Genomic DNA, 18,356 nt, shown 5'->3' with positions numbered 1-18,356 from the left:
TGTACTTGCAGAGTCAGTCATCATAAAATAGCGTTTCAAAATAAAGGCTCAGAGGAGAGAGGAAGTGATATGGGACTGTGCATATGCAAGACACTCTGTATATTTCAAAGTTTTAGCAAGTCTAGCACAAGATGTCCAAATGTTTTCTCTGGCTATATCTTCAGAGGCTAAACTGTGATTAATAGCATTGAAAGAACCCTTTGAAGCAGGATTGGTGACATCAAAGCCCTAATCCATGGGTGGCAGGATTTTTATAATGAGTGGGAAGCATTTTAACACATTTCAAAGGATTTACAGCATGAATAAACAATAGGCCTCTGCAGATGTACCACACACCTTTCAGAACCAGAACACATAAATAAGTGTCCATTTTAATTTAAATGTAAATAAAGTGTTAACACTTCTTTCAGATGCTAAGTGCCTTGTTTGCATCAACTCCAGTGTTTAGCTATTTGCTTCACAGAAAGCCAGTCGCTCTAAACAGTCTTCAGAGTTTTGATAAACTATATATTACAGAACTAGTAGGGAAGCGGGATCGGAGAAACAAAAAACAAGAACACTTAATCGCTAGTAGTTTTTTTATATATATATACAGGAGAAGAGCGCACACATAGTGCACGTTACACTGAAGGGAATTTTTGCTCTTTCCTGCAAACACATGGGAAAGACGAATTTCCTGAGAAGAGTTTGGAGGCCAACACTCAGAAACACAGCAGTGACATTCTTTAGAGCAATTCAGACATTCTGTATTCATTTTTGAAAGTATTTACCTTTTAAAATGCTGGAATTGGGATTGACACAATGATGCAAAACTACTATGTCATTTTCAGATTAAGAGATACCTGATACCTGACAGTCTAAATCCCACTGTAGAACATCAGGAATTTCCATGATTGTGGAAAATGCTTTAAGGCTATAGTGTTCAGGTTAATTAGAATTATAATTCTGTTCTGAAAATCAGATTATTATTTTTTTTTTTCCTCAGCTGGCTTATAACTATCTATTTTCATTATACATGAAAACAAAAACTGTTTTGTAGAGAGTTTTAGTTTTACTTTCATCAGAGTATCATCTTTGAATACCTCACTTGTGTTATTTGCTTCAGGGAAGAAACTTCTCCAAGGCAAACAAGTTCCTGGTTTTCTTAATGTTACTCAGGAGTGTTCACCTGGTTTTCTGATATGAGCATGCTTCTATTGAATATTTAAGCTTGATATTTACTACTCTGACTATTAAATCAATTCAGATAAATAAGTTTCCATTTAAGAAAATCATGAGGCCTATATGTGATGTATGAAACAACTGCTGAATCTTCTCTGGAAGAACTCTTATATGTTTAATTGTTTGGTAGTAAGTGCAGACAAGTGCTTAAGCAATCGAGACTGCTCTGCTTGGTTTGTAGTTTTTTTTCACTATGTTTGGAACTGTTAGTTGTTTACCATGTACTACCACTTTTATTCTGGGTATGAACATGCCTGCCAGCAATATTTTATTACCTGAGGGTTACATTCAATATTCTATGCATTTGCTAGATACAACACTAGTATATATGGTACTGTCAAAGTACATAGTAGTTTACCTTAGCATGACTACAGCTTACTACTGGGAAAAGCAAATTTCAATATTAATCAATGATTTGCTGTCTATTTTGCACTAATAATTTCATTTTTCTTCTTGGCAAAAATAAAGACTAAATCTAAGAATAAGACCAATATACATTTATGGATTTTATCTGTTCTCATTTCATAAATCAAAAGATCACCATTGTTAACTACTCAACTGTAGCTCAGTTTGAAAGCCACAGAAAAAATGTTATCAGTGTTTTCTTTTCCAGATCAAACATAAAATGATGTTTCAGTAAAAGTTCATCTTAACTACTTCATGTTCAGGAAAATAACTACCTGCAGCATGCCCAACCAATGAAACTAATAATAGAACAAACATGGCTTGAAAATTAGTTTATATATTAAGAGATGTTTTACACAGAATTATAGTGATATTTATAGTCAGTAAACATTCAGAGTACCTGTCCCTGCACTTGATTTTCATTTGAAAGGTCATTTATTATTTTACACACCAGAAAAAGTAAAATGTTATTCCACTTTGTGAAGAACATCAATATTTGAAGAACAAATGTTTTTAGATAATATCATAGCCAGTTAAAACTGCCATGAGCTCCTTGCAAGATTAAGCTGGTTAAAGGTTAAAAGACTGCTCTGTGCCTGTCAGAATTCTGGCTTCACACACACTGTATGATAAGCACTTACAAGCTCATAGTGTTAAATAAAATACTACCCATACTAGATCCAATGCCACAAAATGGACAAATTAAGAAACTTAAAACTCCCTCAAAATTTTCTGAGTATGTTTTGTTTTAAACTAGGACTGATTTTTTAAATATATACTTGTTCAACTCTATTCACGTGCATTTCATTTTCAGTTTGGCTGGACTGCTTATCTGAAAAATTAAGGCTCCTACCCATGTTTCTGCAGTGCCAGAGACAAAGGTTTCTGGGACTGATTTGTGTCAGTGGGGGAATCGGCCAGCCCCAGCATTTCTTTTTCTTGTCTGTTGAATAAAGTTATAATTAGTGTTCTGTGAATTTTCTGTCATTAGAGTCTGCGAAAGGCTCCACCATCTTCCAATACAAAGAATCACAGAATCACAGAATTGTAGGGGTTGGAAGGGACCTCTAGAGATCATTGAGTCCAACCCCCCTGCCAAAGCAGGTTCCCTACACTGCAAGAAGTAGCAGTACAAAGTCTATCCAGTCACTGCTCAACTCACTGTTTCTATACTCAGCATAAACTTTGCCTTGAAACTGCAAAGGAAAACTCCTATTTCTTTAAATATAGTCTCAATCCAGCTAGGTGAGAAAGACAGATGTCAAAGAACCATATCGCTTTTACTACACAAGCTGAAGCAGGAGAAGTTCTGAAAATATGTTAAGTATTTACATAGCACAGAATGAAGACGGGTTGCCTTTTTCAAGTTAGACTTTGGAAGCATTCTCTAGATTTCAGAAAAGATAAGTCTGCGTTCATGGATTCAGTCCTGCATCCCTAGCATTTACTCCACCATTCTTGGGTGATGCATTCTACAAGAAGTATCAAGCAAATATTACTAATACTAGCACTGTAATTATAACTACATTTTGGTTATGTCTGCTATAGACCATTCTTTCCTTCCAAAGTAAAAGCACGCCAGTTAAGAATCACAATATGCTTTGATATAACTTCCAGTTTGTGAAGTGGAAATGGTTTACAGGGAGAGAGTCTAGTGACAATGTCACCTTACTGTATAAACTGTACCATGGATACTACTATTATAGAGAGTACAAGCTCTTCCCCTATCCTCATATGCTTTATTAATTTTTTCATGCTTCTGGTTCAGATAAAGAGGAGTTACTTGCAGATACAGTGTAATATGGTTGGAAATGCTACCTCGCATTCATATTTCATTGACATTACTTCTAATCACTGTTAAACACTTGCACTCCAGGAGAGGTGCAGAGTTAGACAATGTCTGACACACAGAGATTCTTCTCTGTCTTTCATTTAAATACATTTTATCTAGCCTAAGAAAGTCGACTGCTTATCTTCATAATGCATTTCATCTTCTACTACAGTAAGACTAACCTTTTCTTAGCTTGCCTATAAATGAATACATGTAATTTTTTTATTGGGTGCTAATTTGAATCTGGTCACTGACAACCAAGACTATATTTTGGAGTCACAAAAGTCATTTACGCTAACTTTGTGCAATAAAAAGCTAAGAAGCCATTTTGCTCTTATACTATGTATTTTGCACAGGAATTTATAAAATATATTGAATTTCTTTACTTCCCATTTAAAGAATAAGGAATGATATTTCCAAAATTGGATCCATATTACAAAATAGAATCCAATAGCCATGAAAAATTAGTAATAGAGAGGCAAGTCTGTGAATAACCTAACTAGGAATAACATTCTCAGAAGCAAAAAAGTATTCAATGTTTAGATCATGATTGTTTGAAATGACAAATCTATGCCACAGTAAACTGAGAGTTTCTGATCACAAATGTCACTGTTAGCATGATGTAGACATAGATCATGTTTACAGTTACTTTAAAGCTTTACATTTCTAGACTCCCTACTGCACACATTGCAGACACTTCAGTGGTCACTTCTCACATTAACAAGGCAGGCACTGGCAAACACAACACAGTGTTTACCACAGCAAATAAATCTGCTTGTAAGCATGATTCCTGTCTTGTTTAAATGTTCTTTCAACACAGTAGGTTAGGAGGCTCCATGTAGAATGCAAGAGAATAAAGACACTCCTGACAGCAGCTGAGATGAAATGAAGGTCAAACTGTCTACTTATATTCCATGATATGTAAATGTATGGTCTTCAATAAGAAAGGTCTTCACTTTAACCCTTACCTAGTAAGTACCAAGAAAGAATAGTTTATGGTATGCAGTTAATTACTGGCAGTGACCAAGATGCTTTTAAAACACGACCTTGACTGTTAACAGCTACTTGAAGCAACTTGTCCTCTATTCCAGCTGTATTGAATGGCAAGTGCATTCACTGAAATGCAGACATTTTCTGAAATATCATATGCGATCATGCAAGCAAGCCAAATAAGATTCTCAGAACATCACATCACAGTCCAATGAAACAACTGCATTTATGGAGCAGAGCACATATGCTACCATTTGATTCTGTGATAAACATGATTCCAGGTGCAGGACACTAGAGGGATGCATCTGGAAAACATGATGGCAAAGAAAGAGTGGTTCACATGTTCGACAAACTCTGTCTGGCCACCTCCTGATGGACGAGGTTAGGTACTTCGGTCCAAGCATAAGATTAATAATGGAGCGATAAAAAAAAGCACAGCTGAGAACTAACTGTCTGAAGCAGCAGTGAGACAAAACCAAAAGAATGAAAAACTGTTTGGAAAAAGCATTTAGAAGTTATGGTATAAGCAACACTGGAATTATCTACTGCCTGATACCCAGCATTTTTAGTCAGGCCTGCAGCCCGACTAGTTGGAGACCTAAGTAACAGGCTGGGACTGACAGGCTGACTGTCCTGTAATGCCACAGCTGTAGGAGCTGAACAGATCAGGTTGCAAAGTTACTTATCCTTTTTCTAACTTATACATTATCAGAAGACATGGATCATAGTTTTTCAGATACAATTCTTAGTAACTTCCATCCATTTCTTTGGCAATATAAGATTTGATGCTGTTATATGCAATCTGACTGGGACAACAAACTTTGAAACCTTGGAGGAACAGCAGTATTATTAAGAATCCTGCAGTGAAGTACCTCATCACCAACAGGATGCTCACCACTGTTTCAGCACATTCCCTGATTCCTGTAACCCCATCCATAGACCAGATTAGAAGAAAAAAAGTGGCAGTATATTTCAGTGAAGACCTTAACACTTAAAAATGTTTAGAAAGTGAAAATTGAAAAGATGACTCTTCTGAAAGAAAGGTAAAGCAAACTTGTTCTCAGTATTTGTACTACAGGGGATATCCTACTATGAATCAAACCATTGAGCTCGTCAAGTTCTGCTCTTAAACTCTGTCCACTTGTACTTTTTTGAAGGGTTCAAGTTGTAACCACTTGGAGAAAAGAATCCATGTTATGCCTTTTGCCCACTTTTCAGAACAATGTCATCTGTGAAGTAGCATATTAAAAAGAGTGGACTTCTGCTTGGACAACACCATTTACCAAACAAAAGCACGATAATCCTGCCTTGACGTTCCCAGCTGTGGTGCTTTCATGTGCAATTCCAGTGATTCACTGACACTTTTTATAGAGAGTTATTCTCAACAGTAAATAATTGTTATGCCTTGTGTAAAGTTTGATCAGGACTGAGATGCTAACTTTCATCTGATAGATGGCTCTCTTTCTAGATGAGTTCCATTTTTAGGGCTATCTTATGGCATGTTCAGGATCCTACTGCTTACAAGTCTGGTATCTGTGTACTGTATTTACCCCATGACACAAAGCCTTAGGATGAGAAGAAAGGTATACTGAAGAGTAAAATGCTGAACTGAGCAATGAAATAAAATGCCATCAAACTCTACCTCTATAGTTAAGCTACATTTAATTTAGTTTACTGATGTCCCACATCTGCAATTCAGTAAAGTTCACAATTGTTACATTTCACATCTGTGGTTTAAAGCCTCTTTTCGCACACAACACACTGGCAGCAAGGCAAAACCGATTAACTTTTATATGCCTTTAACATATGGACCAGTCATAAGTAGGAAAGCCTCTGTTTGGAGTGAAAATATACACCTTTCATTAATCTGATCCAAATTCTTAACAAATATAAATTCTAATTCATCTATAAGTAGTGAGATTATAATTACAATGCATTTGTTTCCAATTCATTTGACTTAGACTGCCTGCAGTTATTTCTTAGAGGGGAAAATACTAACACAAAAGTGCCATTATAAGTAGAATTTACTGCAGGATGAATTTGTAAAATTAAGATGTATTCAAGACTCTCACACTATTGTGATGTATGGAATTAAAAGAAAAAATCCGTTAAGCCCAGATGGAAACACGCTGTATTTCACTGAGCAAGTCTGACATACACCAAACCAGGATCCTCTCCACTATCTAGTGCCAGAGGAAGTGCTTGTGTTCAGTAGGAGAGTGCAGTAATGGGTTCCCTCAAAAACACTGTCAAAGCACTGAAGGTTTTAATTGGCCAAGATTTCACCCTGTGCCCAAGCAGTTTCTTTTCACTGAAACAAAATAGAAACACTCCCCACATTGAGAAACCACAGGATGGTGAAAAGCAATTCTTCAATGTGATTTTGCAAATAGCTCTAGTTCTTGTATGCTTTAGGGTGCATAAAGAAAGAATGTGAACAAAATGTGGCCAGCTTTCTCAATATGTAATCCGTTCGCTTTTTTTTTTTACATTGTTTATCATTAATTTTTGTCTGAGGGTGGTATGTAGGGCAGGAGATGCAAAAGCACGAAGAAAACAAACCAAAAATACTAAGGAGAAGTGACCTTTAAGCAGGTTAATTCTAATGAATTTGTTTTTGAAAAAACCTATCTTCCTCAAACTTTGATGAAGATTCTCCCTTGTTAAAATATCCTGACTCCATGGTGAAGTTTTGAAAACTTTCAGTTCTCTAGCTCACATATCCAGGGACTCTGAGCAAGATGAGCTTATTAACCTCACATTATATATAAACTATCAGAGGTGATGCTGCTATAGCAGTACTGGTGCTCGGCTCTATCAAATATACACTCCCAAGCCCAATCCCTACACAGCCTCAGAACTGTGACAGAAGCATTTCTGTTGTGTCTCTGTTCTGAGAGAAGAAAGCTGGAGGATTTTTCTTTTCCTCTTTCCAGATGGCAACTCTCACCCCATCTCTTCAGCAAGGACCTAAGGTAGAACAGAGTCGCCGTGACAAAAGCTCTAAGGGTCTGTAAATTTTAGAGGAAGAAAAAGTCTGCAGGGATTGTGTTTCAAAAGTAGAGAATGAAGTGTTGCAACTTTTTCTGAGAAGCCTGCACCTTCCTACCTCCCCACAGTCAGATCTGTTGTAGAACATAAAATGAAAGCAAGAAGTAGAGGAGGGAGCTACAGTCACAAAAAACGCAGTGGTTTTAAAAACCTGAGGCATTCTAAAGATATCAGCATTTAAACATGACACTGCAGAAATTCTGAAGTATCAGAAAGGAGTCAACTGGTCTGACTCCTCACTGCTACCGGTAGTGAATGTTCCAGGGCTCTCCTTAATCTTTTCAGTTAAACCCACTTCTCTTTCAAGTGGACTCCTCTATAGATTGCATGATTTCTTTCCTCTCTGATGCGTTAGCTGTGACAGCAATAAACCAACACTACAAACAGGAATGCCTTGTAAATGGGAACATGCATATTCAACTGCAGTAGTGGCAGGCTTTTTTAAATGTGTTATTTCCCTTTTATATTCAGCGAAAATTTCATTTTAGTTTTAGAATATACCGAATCCTCAGCACCAAAAGAACTGTGCTTGTAGAAAAAGTGACAAATCCAGCAGCAGTTGAGAGAACTGGGTGGTTAAATAAGAATATGTTGATTCAGGTCCCTACAAAGTACAATCTGAAAGTACAATCCAAACTGCACTGAATGCAACTAAGTTTCCACTGAAGGAAGAAAAAACAAGCTGTACAATCTACAAAAGTAACCCCAGTATGTTTTATTTAAGTTCTGGCATCTATATCACTAATTCTGTGCCATAAATCACTATTACAAATGTGCATTTAAAGTCCTGCTGTTAATTTCTGGTCTTTTAAGCTGCACAGTCTTCTACTGTGAAACAGAAGCATTTGTTAAGAGGGGATAAGTATGTTTGATAAATTACAGGGATTAATGTAATCTTAAATTAGTAGAAGAATTTTGCCTTTTTAATATTTATTTTCTTGCAGCTGCTAAGTTTTTGACAGTGGAAGAAATGACAGTTATATAAATATACTTCAAACACAAGATCTTCCCGGAGTGGGAAAGGCATCTTTTTGTTTTTACTGGTATTTAAGTCCTACATTTCAGTAACTCGCAGACCCCCGTTAATAGTTTCAAATTCCCACTTGCTTCTGGAATAGCACCACCTAGTGACTCTTATGCATACTGGAGAGAGCCGCTTGGCAAAAACCATGTATGCTGCAAATTCCAGAGCTAGTTGCAAGCAGATGTGAGAATGTGCTGTCACTCATCTTCAAACAAAACACCAGAGATGCTGGCAGAAGGTTCACCTGGAGGGATGCAATATGGCTTCCATGTAAATTATTAACTTTCACGTCAGTCAGTAATCTACAAAAAGCTGAAGAAAATTGTATCGAGATCGTGAATCTTAATCTGTATGTTTTCTGGCTTTAGAAATGAAGTACATATTGAGTGGAGGGAATAAGGCTTGGGGCAAGGGCAGAGCATGATGGGACATTCAGGCAGTCACTATTCTTTTGTTTACAAAAGCTTCTTTGGAGAAAGTTAAGTGAATAGCATTACCATTCTTCACTATGCAGAGATGAATCAGTATTGCCAGCTACACCTTCCATCTCAACCAAACCTTTCATTTATCTTGCAAGCTGCCAAAAGTAAACCTGGCAATAATCTGATTTTAGAACACAGAGACCCCAAAACAGGATGTGGGTGCCAATTATATTAGGCAGCTGGAAAAAATAGAGCAAAATCACAAAGACTTTCAAAAAACAGAAATGACCTAAGAAATTTAAGTTATTCTTAAAGAATCATGCACAGGAACATATGCATAATGATTTTTACCAGGATGTCCTGAACTATCTTGACAGAAATATAGATTCAACTTATTTCTTGTACTCTAGAGAAAGATAAACTTGCTACTGTGGGAAGCAGAAACAACCCAATTCATTTAAATAGGAAATAAGGAAAAGAAGAAGTAGTAATATGCCAACATGGTAAAAATACATTACTGCAATGAGAAGTATTTTCTTACTGAACCTTTTCTGCATCTTGGGTAAGATTCTCAGTTTAGTCCTGCTGTCACTGAAAGCACCTCTAGAAACCCAGAGGCAGATAAGCTTGCATGAAATCAAACCTACAATATTTACAATAATTGTGACTGATAACGAGAAAATACCTAATATGTTTTATTCTGACAACAGCTCCAAGGTAGAAAATGGCTGGTAAAGAGGGAAGTGAGGCACATTTGACCCAGTGTGAGCTTTCTTTTTAGCTTTGCTTGATCCATCCAGTGTAAGACATTCTTCCTTCTTTAGTCTTTACTGAGGACTTAAATGTCAGAAGAAATAGACTCAAAGATTTGTGTTTCCTACTTAGGCTATAAACAATCCTACTCTATCTTAAACTACATCTCCCTTCATCTAAGTTTGTCACAGCTGAAAAGAAAAGCAGATTCCTCAGTGGATTCTCATCTCTCAAAGCCCTCTAAAATTGTAATTTGAAGAGAAGTAATCCAGAGCCTTCTAATTACAGAAAATAAGAGATTAGTAGGAATCTATCTTATGTAGAATATAAACAGATATTTTTGCTATCAGTTACACATGTGCAGAGAATGTTCCTATATCTGGGTTCCTCCAGATGTTCTTTTTCTACATAGAAGTCTCAAGATAGGTTAAAGGCAATACCAGATGCTGTGACTGTACACTACTGAGTTTCCAGAAATCATGGACATATATGCTGCATGGGCACTGAATTGCACCTACAGCAGACATACAGCACTATCTAGTGAGGTTACACAGCACTACCTAGTGCATGTACACTTTTTTCTACCCAGAACATTTTTGGTAGAAATACAACCATCACACTTGTCTATATCATATCAGACCAAAATAATTTTGCAATCTAATACAATGCATTGTATTTAGATGATTCCTTATTGTTATATCTTTTTCGTATTAATTATGAAAAAAGACCTTTAAGAACATGGAAAGCTTTGACTGATATTTTTAATGTGTACATTTCTTGTCTTGTTGGCATGTATACTGCATTCATACATGTCAGTAATATTCTGGCATCAATCCACAGAGAAAGCAAATTTTATCTTGCTATTTTATTTATCCACAGATCTGTGCACTTTTAAGTACATCAGTGTCAACAAGCTTAAGATAAATGTAATTTATGAATCTTAGCAGATCAGTATGCATACTTTAAAATCTGGAATAAACTATTTTATGTACTGCACCAATGAATCTAAACAGATGGGTATTATCTCCAAACTAACAACCTACATTACATGATTTAGAAATTGTATAGAAATGCTACACAAGAATATATAATCTGAACTGAACTTAGCAAAAGACAAAGAACCAAAACACATTCTCATTCTGCTTTCAAAATGAGTTCTTGCCCTAAACACCATATAAATCTCCCTTTCTCTGGAACAGCGAATGAATCTTTCCTCCTGGGTTTATGGCAACATACTTCCATTAAAAATATATAAATACTTCTATTATTTAACACTTCAGATACCTAGAAAACTTCTAACAGCAGAAAGAGCTGAAAAGCAGAGCTTTGTCCAGAAACAACTAGATTTTTCAAAGGAGAAGGTTAGCTGAAAATGTTGCAAAGTAAGCAAAGCTGTTGCAGAAAGTACCTGTTTTGGTCAGCGGGCTAGAAAACAGCTGCTGAAGAAGTTTGTTTTCTGAGGTTCTCAGCACCACCACTATGTCAGCAGGGAGGGTGTCTCTATTCTTCTCAAGAAATGCAGAGGCATCATATAATACCTAGCAAGGGAAACAGGGTCAGACATTTTTCCAAAGTGTTCCACAAAAATAACATCTGAAAGCGTACAGCTAACACAGTGTCTTCAACATATGAACAAAAACACTTGCATTAATCACATGTCAGTGGAGATCAAATTGGGTTAAATTGGGTTTTAGTCATATTACAGTTTGTCGCATCAAACTATGGGATGCATGAAGTAATATAACAAAGATACCTCATTAAAGCTTAAGTTGACAGTTTACATGTGAAATAAGAAATGGTTTCCAGGCAGTCAAAATTTATTTATTGCCTGCACCAAACTGATCAGTAACTGGTTCTGCTGTAGGAACAGGAGTAAGTTTTGTAAGAAGATCACTATTAAGTAGCCTGTTAAGCAGGCTTCTTAATACTTCCAAAATGTTAGTGGGAAAACTAAACATTCATCATTTCTTTCCACATGCTAGGGCATGTGGGTTTTGATTCTTTACTATCTAATTCAGTAGACAGTTTTATTTTGCTTTTGAAGAATTACTTTTCTTATATCTTATAGAAACTAATGCCTGGCTATTTGTAATCATATAACAATCCGTTAATTTTTCCTTTTTCTTTTTTCTTTTTCTTTAAAAAACTGCTCTAATATTCAAACTGGTTTTATTAGTACCAGCAATTTTACTTTCTAGCCTAATTCCACTGGAGTCCATGGGTTTCCAGAGAAATTGAGTATTCACCTCCACAAGGAGTTGGTAGTGTTTTTATGACTTGGCCATTTGGGGACAAAGAATTTATTAAACTTGTGTGAAATGATACAGTTATTCTTAACAGGCCAGAATTCTGAACTAAGTTTACTAGAGCATATCATAACACGTTTGACTCTTTATAATGAGCCACATAACAGACTTTATTAACAACACTGCATAGCCTGTACAGGTTCCAGAGTAGCTCCTTTAAAAATATCACAGTGTTGGTGGTTCTGGTGCCAGACTTCTTTCAGAACAAAGGTGATTTCTGTCCATCTAATTTCTAACAGAGTCCTAAGAATAGGTTCTAGAATGGACTACTTCACACAGAAATTTTATCATAGATTCTTTGTTTCTTAAAACTTTAACATTTTGTCTATTAGTGAGAGGAAAAAGGAATAACTCTGGTTAAAACAGATAATGACTACACTACGATTTTAACTTAATAAAAATCATATGACCTTACCTTTCCAGCATAGTGCTGAATACCAAATGACAATTCCACTCCTTTTGGTCTCCAGAAGTATTTGCATCGTAAGTTATCTTCAAATTTATCTAAACATTTGAGAAGTGAAATTGATAAAAATGAATTACAGTGATTAAGTAAAATCTCCATCCTTATTAAGACCTGCTTGCTGCTCAAGAACCCAGAACCACTATAAGAACATCTATTGTCAGATTACTAAGTAATAATCATGTGCCACCTTCATGCTTTCTTCCAAGAAAAAGAGAAGGAGAAGGAGATGGAGAAGGAGAAGGAGAAGAAGGAGAAGGAGAAGGAGAAAAAGCTTATCTCCATAATTTTTCTGTTTCTTACAACATCCCTCCAAAGAGCTGACAGAAAAAAAGGAATTAGTGCTGATACTGTAAAACTTGCTGTTACTGTAAAACTTGCTGTTGTATTTGTTTATCTGTACATGCAACTAGAGATCCAAGGCCAGAATCAATTGATAAAATCATCTGTCACTTTGTGTAGGTCAGACATTACTACAAAAATATTTTTTTTTCTGATGTTATAATCCAGTAACATTTTATTTTCTTTCTAATCATTTTCTTTCTGTGTTTTATTTCTCTAAGTTTGAGAATCCTTGTATTTAAAGCAAAAGGATTCAGCTCAGAATTTTGGCAGGTTGCAGGGCAGAGGAGGGGACAGGTTTTGAATTGGGAGGGTGGGAATTAGTGATGATCTGGCACATACAGAGTGGGCAACATATCTCAGTTGCTGCCTCCCTGATACTTTGAAGGTGCAAGTTCAGTATTTGAGATTAACTGTTTTATAGGTTCCACAGGGAGGCTCACAGTTTTAGCACACAAATAAGGACTGGAATGAAATCACAGAATTCATTCTTTGGCCTGATTTCAAGTTGCAGTGCAGAAGTGAAAAATCTTGTGCATATATCATACAATTTACCAGGCACTTGTAATTTTTCTCTAAGTATTTGAATCCCCACTGAAACATTTGATTGAACAAACTAAAACTTCGTTACGTACCACAATGAAAACTGAAGTTCTAGTAAATAAAAGCAGGAAAACATTTTTAAACATAGCATGCACTACATGTTTTAAAGTTTGTGCCAAGATTTGTTAAGACATATGTAAACTATGCATGAAGGAAGGGAAATATTTAGCCAGATGGCACACAAGAAATAACACACACTTTCTACTTATGATGAGATAATCTGCAGTGAAATAATATTTTCTAATTGGATAAACATGGGCCTGCAGTACTGGGAGATCTTAGTTTTACCCTCAACACTAATGATAACTCACAGGGTGGTCCTAGACACAAGTTCTGCTATGTCTCAGCTTTCCCTTTTAAATGCTGATAAAAGCTTCTTGATGAGCCTCGTGTACAGGGACAATACAGAGGTTAATTCCTTAAAACACTGAAAAGACAAGCTCTTGACATAAGATGTGTAGAATATCTTTTGCAGTATAAAAAACATGAGGCATAGATGCACGGTGAAGCACAATGAAAAAACACACTCAAACTGCCAAACAAAATGGCACAGTCTCTGTAGGACAATTAGGCTAAAAAAATCTTAAGTAAAGATATCACACCATGCTCTCAAAACACATTGGTTGTTTGCCAGGACTTCTGTTTCCTCATACCAACTAAAGTTAGGTCTGTTGCCTGAGGAAATCGACTTTCTTCATCTAGCAGAGAAAGAAGACCCATGGGTTTCTGCAGGAACATATCTAGAAGTGGACGGTTGTCCTCGTACTCCACTGTAGCAGCATCAATTCCCTCATTCTGATATTCCATCTAAAAAGTCAACAGAGTTTTAATACTGAATCATTCAGACATTTATGATGCATGGGAATACTCTATAGGCCCCAACAACATTATTTACAAAACAGCAACAACTAAGCTGAAAGACATAAACATTACTTACATTTAAACCCCACAACCATTTCATAGTTTATAATGTATTACTGAATACAATCTATGGGTCAAGATGGCTAATTCAACTAGACTTCATGAGAGCCAGATTTACCTGTTCAAGTGCAAAAATATGTTGATTGAAATAAAACTGGATCTGCTCATTAGCAATATTTATGCACAGCTGTTCAAAGGAATTTCTTGCGAAGTTCTCGAATCCAAATATATCTAGTATACCAACATTCATTCCATTTTCAGTATTGCTGCATGTGAAAAGTCAAGCAGAATTCAGTATGTTATAATCAGAATAAAGACAGTAACTAAGACAGCATAATCAATTCAATTTGCTGCAAAAACAAAGGAGAAAAAATGTATTTGAATTTATAATAATTTGCGCGTTTGTTGAGAATCATTAACACTTTGGGTTTTCCACTTGTCTTTTACAAGTTTTATTCCCATGAATAAGAAAAAGAGAATCATAACTACTTAGTAACAGACTTCAGAGATGCATTAAAATAAGTGGTTGCAATAAGCACATCCTGAACCGAACCTACTGACAAATCCTCCAGGTAAATGAAAGGTGCCAAGCTCTACTAGCATGTTTTTGCTACACTCAGTCAGCAAGACAATTACCAAATCTGATGCTGCTACAGCAGGATTATTAAAAGACCACATGTTAGCTTGCCAGGTTACGTATACTCAGACCACAGTTGTCACAGGAAATACAAATGCACATTGTGTTCTGCATGGTATAATGAAGTGCAAGTAGGGATCTTTAATCTGTAACTAGGACAAGAAAAAGCACAACCTATTAACTCGGTGCCCAGGCACAGAATTACATTAAGAATGCAGTACATAGGTTCATTCCCAGTCTGTCTGTACATAACAACACATTGCGTCATGCAGACAGGCTCTGAAAGGGAGAATACTGTATGCTAAACTTCTCGATTTGGCTTCTGGATAAAACAAAGAGATTCAGGTTACAGTCAGAAATAGCAACTGTTTCTATTCAGTGCAATGGAAGGGAACTGGAGGTCTAAAAACTCTCAAGATACCTTTATCTCAGTGCAGTCAAGGATGAGTGAAATTATCTCTAGTGGAATTCAGAGTTAGCATCTTTAAATTATATTTGCAATAATTACTCCGCATATTCTATGTCCCACTACATCACTTTTTTCCTCCTTGCTTTCTCCGGTCTCCCAGCATGGAAGCAGGAGCACTGTAGTTAGCAAAAACATTTTTACATTACCTAAGGGGTTCTCTTATTTTTAGAAATCTCTACAGCTGCGTGAAAGGAGCAAAGCAACCAGATCATGCCTGACAATGAAAACACCACCAATTACAACTCAGTCTGTATTTACTACTAAATTACAATGGCAGAAGTACTGGAAGGACTCCAAAAACATACTAACTTTTTAGCATACTTCAAATACTTACTGGCCATGGGTATGGTTTTAATGTTTTCTACATGCAAAGTATCTTTTTAAAGAATTTTACATAATTTTAATCATCAATTTCCACTGACTTCAGTAGCTACATTTCACTCAGTTGTTTGAGAATGTTGGGTTAATGTCCTGGAAACAGAATTCAGTATCACAGCATGAAAGCCATTTTGAAGCCTCAGCCAAAATAAACACAGCATTTCTTCAGAAAAATCAAAAAATATACAAATGGATGAACCCATCAAAGATATATGCACAGTAAATACAAACGATTCAGTGATGTGTAACTTGCCATATATTTTTATCTGGCTGAAGAAGCGTATTAATGCGATTTACGATCCAGCTGAAGAGTCTGCCATAAAGTGCTTTAGACATGGCATCTCGCACGTCAGCTGCTTTGTCCACAGTGTTTGTTCGGATAATAGTCTCCCCCCGTGTTACAACACAGTGGGAGGTTAGGGCCTCTTGCAGTTCTTCTGACCCAATACTTAGTAGTGCAGCAGCTGAAAAACAGTGTAGAATATATATATAAATTATGACTCTTCTGAGGACATCACTGGCATACCCTGTTTCCACAAGTTACAGATTCTTTCAGATACAGTCCAATGGCATTTGTAGAGTTGATCATGTTAAAATGTAGTTACCATTATCTAAGGCTTCTGGGTTTGGAACTTCACTTTTATCTGTTTGGTGCTGTGAAGAAATGGCAGCAAACTCAATGTTTCCAGTATTTAAGATACCAGTCAGAATTCTGTACACTGAGTACACTTCCTGTAAAAATGACAAAAAGCACTCTCAAGGAATCCAATTAAATATGTACATCAAACTTAGTTTATGAAAGAAAAAGGTGAGCATCAGATGGTGATAAAAGTTTGTAGATTGTCCTAAGACCAAGTTCTAATTAAAGGAAAATCCTATTTACACAGAAAAAGGATCCTATAGAAATGTAAATGGACTTGCCTAACTACAAACTGAGACCTCTGACTGGTCCTGGCTTCCATGTGTGTGGTTTTACTTTCATAATTCATTTCTGTTATAAGAGATTCTGCGGCATGCTGTGTATTCATGCAGCCAAGTGGCAGCCTAAGCACAAGCAGCACTGGAGGCTGTTTTCTGTAAGGTCAGTAATGGTTTAGCAACTGGATATCTTACCTCATCAGTGAATCCTATAATTCTAAAGCAATGCTGAATTGCTTCAAATTGTCTTCCATAGGAATCCTTAGTAACAATGTCATGCATTACTCTTCCAGTTTCATTATCAATGTATCTAAACAGAGTGAAAGAAAGCACTAAGTAGGTGATAAGTACAACCAACAGTGACTATAATGTAACTACATCCAGAGAAACAAAATGAAATGTTTATTATTAAAATAATTTAAATTTAAATTTTGAATTTTTTAAAAAATTAAATATTTAAGACATTTTTGTTTCTGTTGCAGTCACTTTTGCTAATTCTTTGTTAATAATCTGTTCATAGTGTTACTAACATTTTACCTACGTGCTCTCACCCAATGTAGAATCATATAGATCAGTTCCTCTCTAGGTACAAATACCAACTAAAAGCACAACTTAAAAACATATTTGGAGCACAGAGTGACTGTCTTGATCTGAATGTATGACAAAATACATATATAGTAATGAGAATATTTCTTCTTTCTCCTTAAATGGTTCCAGGTTTTAATGTAAATACTGTAATTCATTATTGTCCACCATTTATTTATTTATTATTTCCTTAAGGGATACAGAAGGATTATGACAGACTCAAGTCTGTCTTCAAAGACATCGTGCTGAAAGCAAGAGCTGATCAATAGATAATTAGAATCAGTGGTTAAAACATGTGACTGATAGTTACCTAGGAGGCTTTTTTTCAGGAAGCCTATATTCAGAAAGTTTCTTCTGATGATAAAGGCCAGCATAAATATAATAAAATATATGGAAATTTTTCTCTCCCCTAGAAACAACAAAGCACGTCTGTAAAGCACATGTGTTTATACTTGCAGTATCTTGTACAAGGTAAAAGGAAAAGTCTTTATCACAATCTCATTGAGACATGGAGCAAATGATCAGGGCCAATAATAGTGGAAGACCAAAGATAACTATTTCAGCTGTAAAACAGAAAATCCAGATAACCACATTATTTCTCAAAAGAAAATAGAATAGATCTGGCTTTTGTTCCAAAAGAACCAAACTATTCTTGTCATTAATGTTACTGTACAAAGGATTATTGCTTCAGCAGGACACACTATTGGAAGCACTTAAATAAGAGTTTTTAGAGAATTAAACAGTAAATAACATTACAAAAATGAGAAAGGACAGATGATTAGTGAACGTACACAGCCTGTTTTATAACCCTTGACTTTTCAAGTAGATACTCAGAAATCTTTGCACCCATTACAGCTCCTGTGGGTGTAAACATCATTTCCAGATATTTTCCAAAGCGACTTGAGTTGTCATTGATGGCAGTGCAGGCATTCCCAAATGCTTCAACCAGAGGATTCACCTGAAGAATTTTCTCACGCAAAGCACGGTTATTGGCCTTGACAGAACAAATATAAATCAGAATGACCATTATAAGAATA

The 18,356-nt window shown here is 36.0% G+C and overlaps 1 protein-coding gene across 1 annotated transcript in view; it reads right to left on the bottom strand.

Moving 5' to 3' along the window:
• Positions 1-18,356, bottom strand: part of MYO3B (myosin IIIB) — a 173,496-nt gene that overhangs the window by 69,883 nt on the left and 85,257 nt on the right. Inside the window, exons 17-25 of the mRNA XM_032445800.1 lie at positions 18,111-18,313; positions 17,630-17,728; positions 16,930-17,044; positions 16,422-16,548; positions 16,070-16,280; positions 14,451-14,598; positions 14,065-14,218; positions 12,419-12,507; positions 11,106-11,235 (exon numbers count right to left, since the gene is read on the bottom strand). Of these exons, the coding sequence (XP_032301691.1) occupies positions 11,106-11,235; positions 12,419-12,507; positions 14,065-14,218; positions 14,451-14,598; positions 16,070-16,280; positions 16,422-16,548; positions 16,930-17,044; positions 17,630-17,728; positions 18,111-18,313 (1,276 nt within the window). The remainder of the gene's footprint in view (positions 1-11,105; positions 11,236-12,418; positions 12,508-14,064; positions 14,219-14,450; positions 14,599-16,069; positions 16,281-16,421; positions 16,549-16,929; positions 17,045-17,629; positions 17,729-18,110; positions 18,314-18,356) is intronic.

This window comes from Coturnix japonica, chromosome 7, assembly GCF_001577835.2.
Source record: "Coturnix japonica isolate 7356 chromosome 7, Coturnix japonica 2.1, whole genome shotgun sequence".
NCBI lineage: Eukaryota > Metazoa > Chordata > Aves > Galliformes > Phasianidae > Coturnix > Coturnix japonica.
Note: the sequence above shows the minus strand (reverse complement) of the source record. Positions and strands in the feature narration are given on the sequence as shown.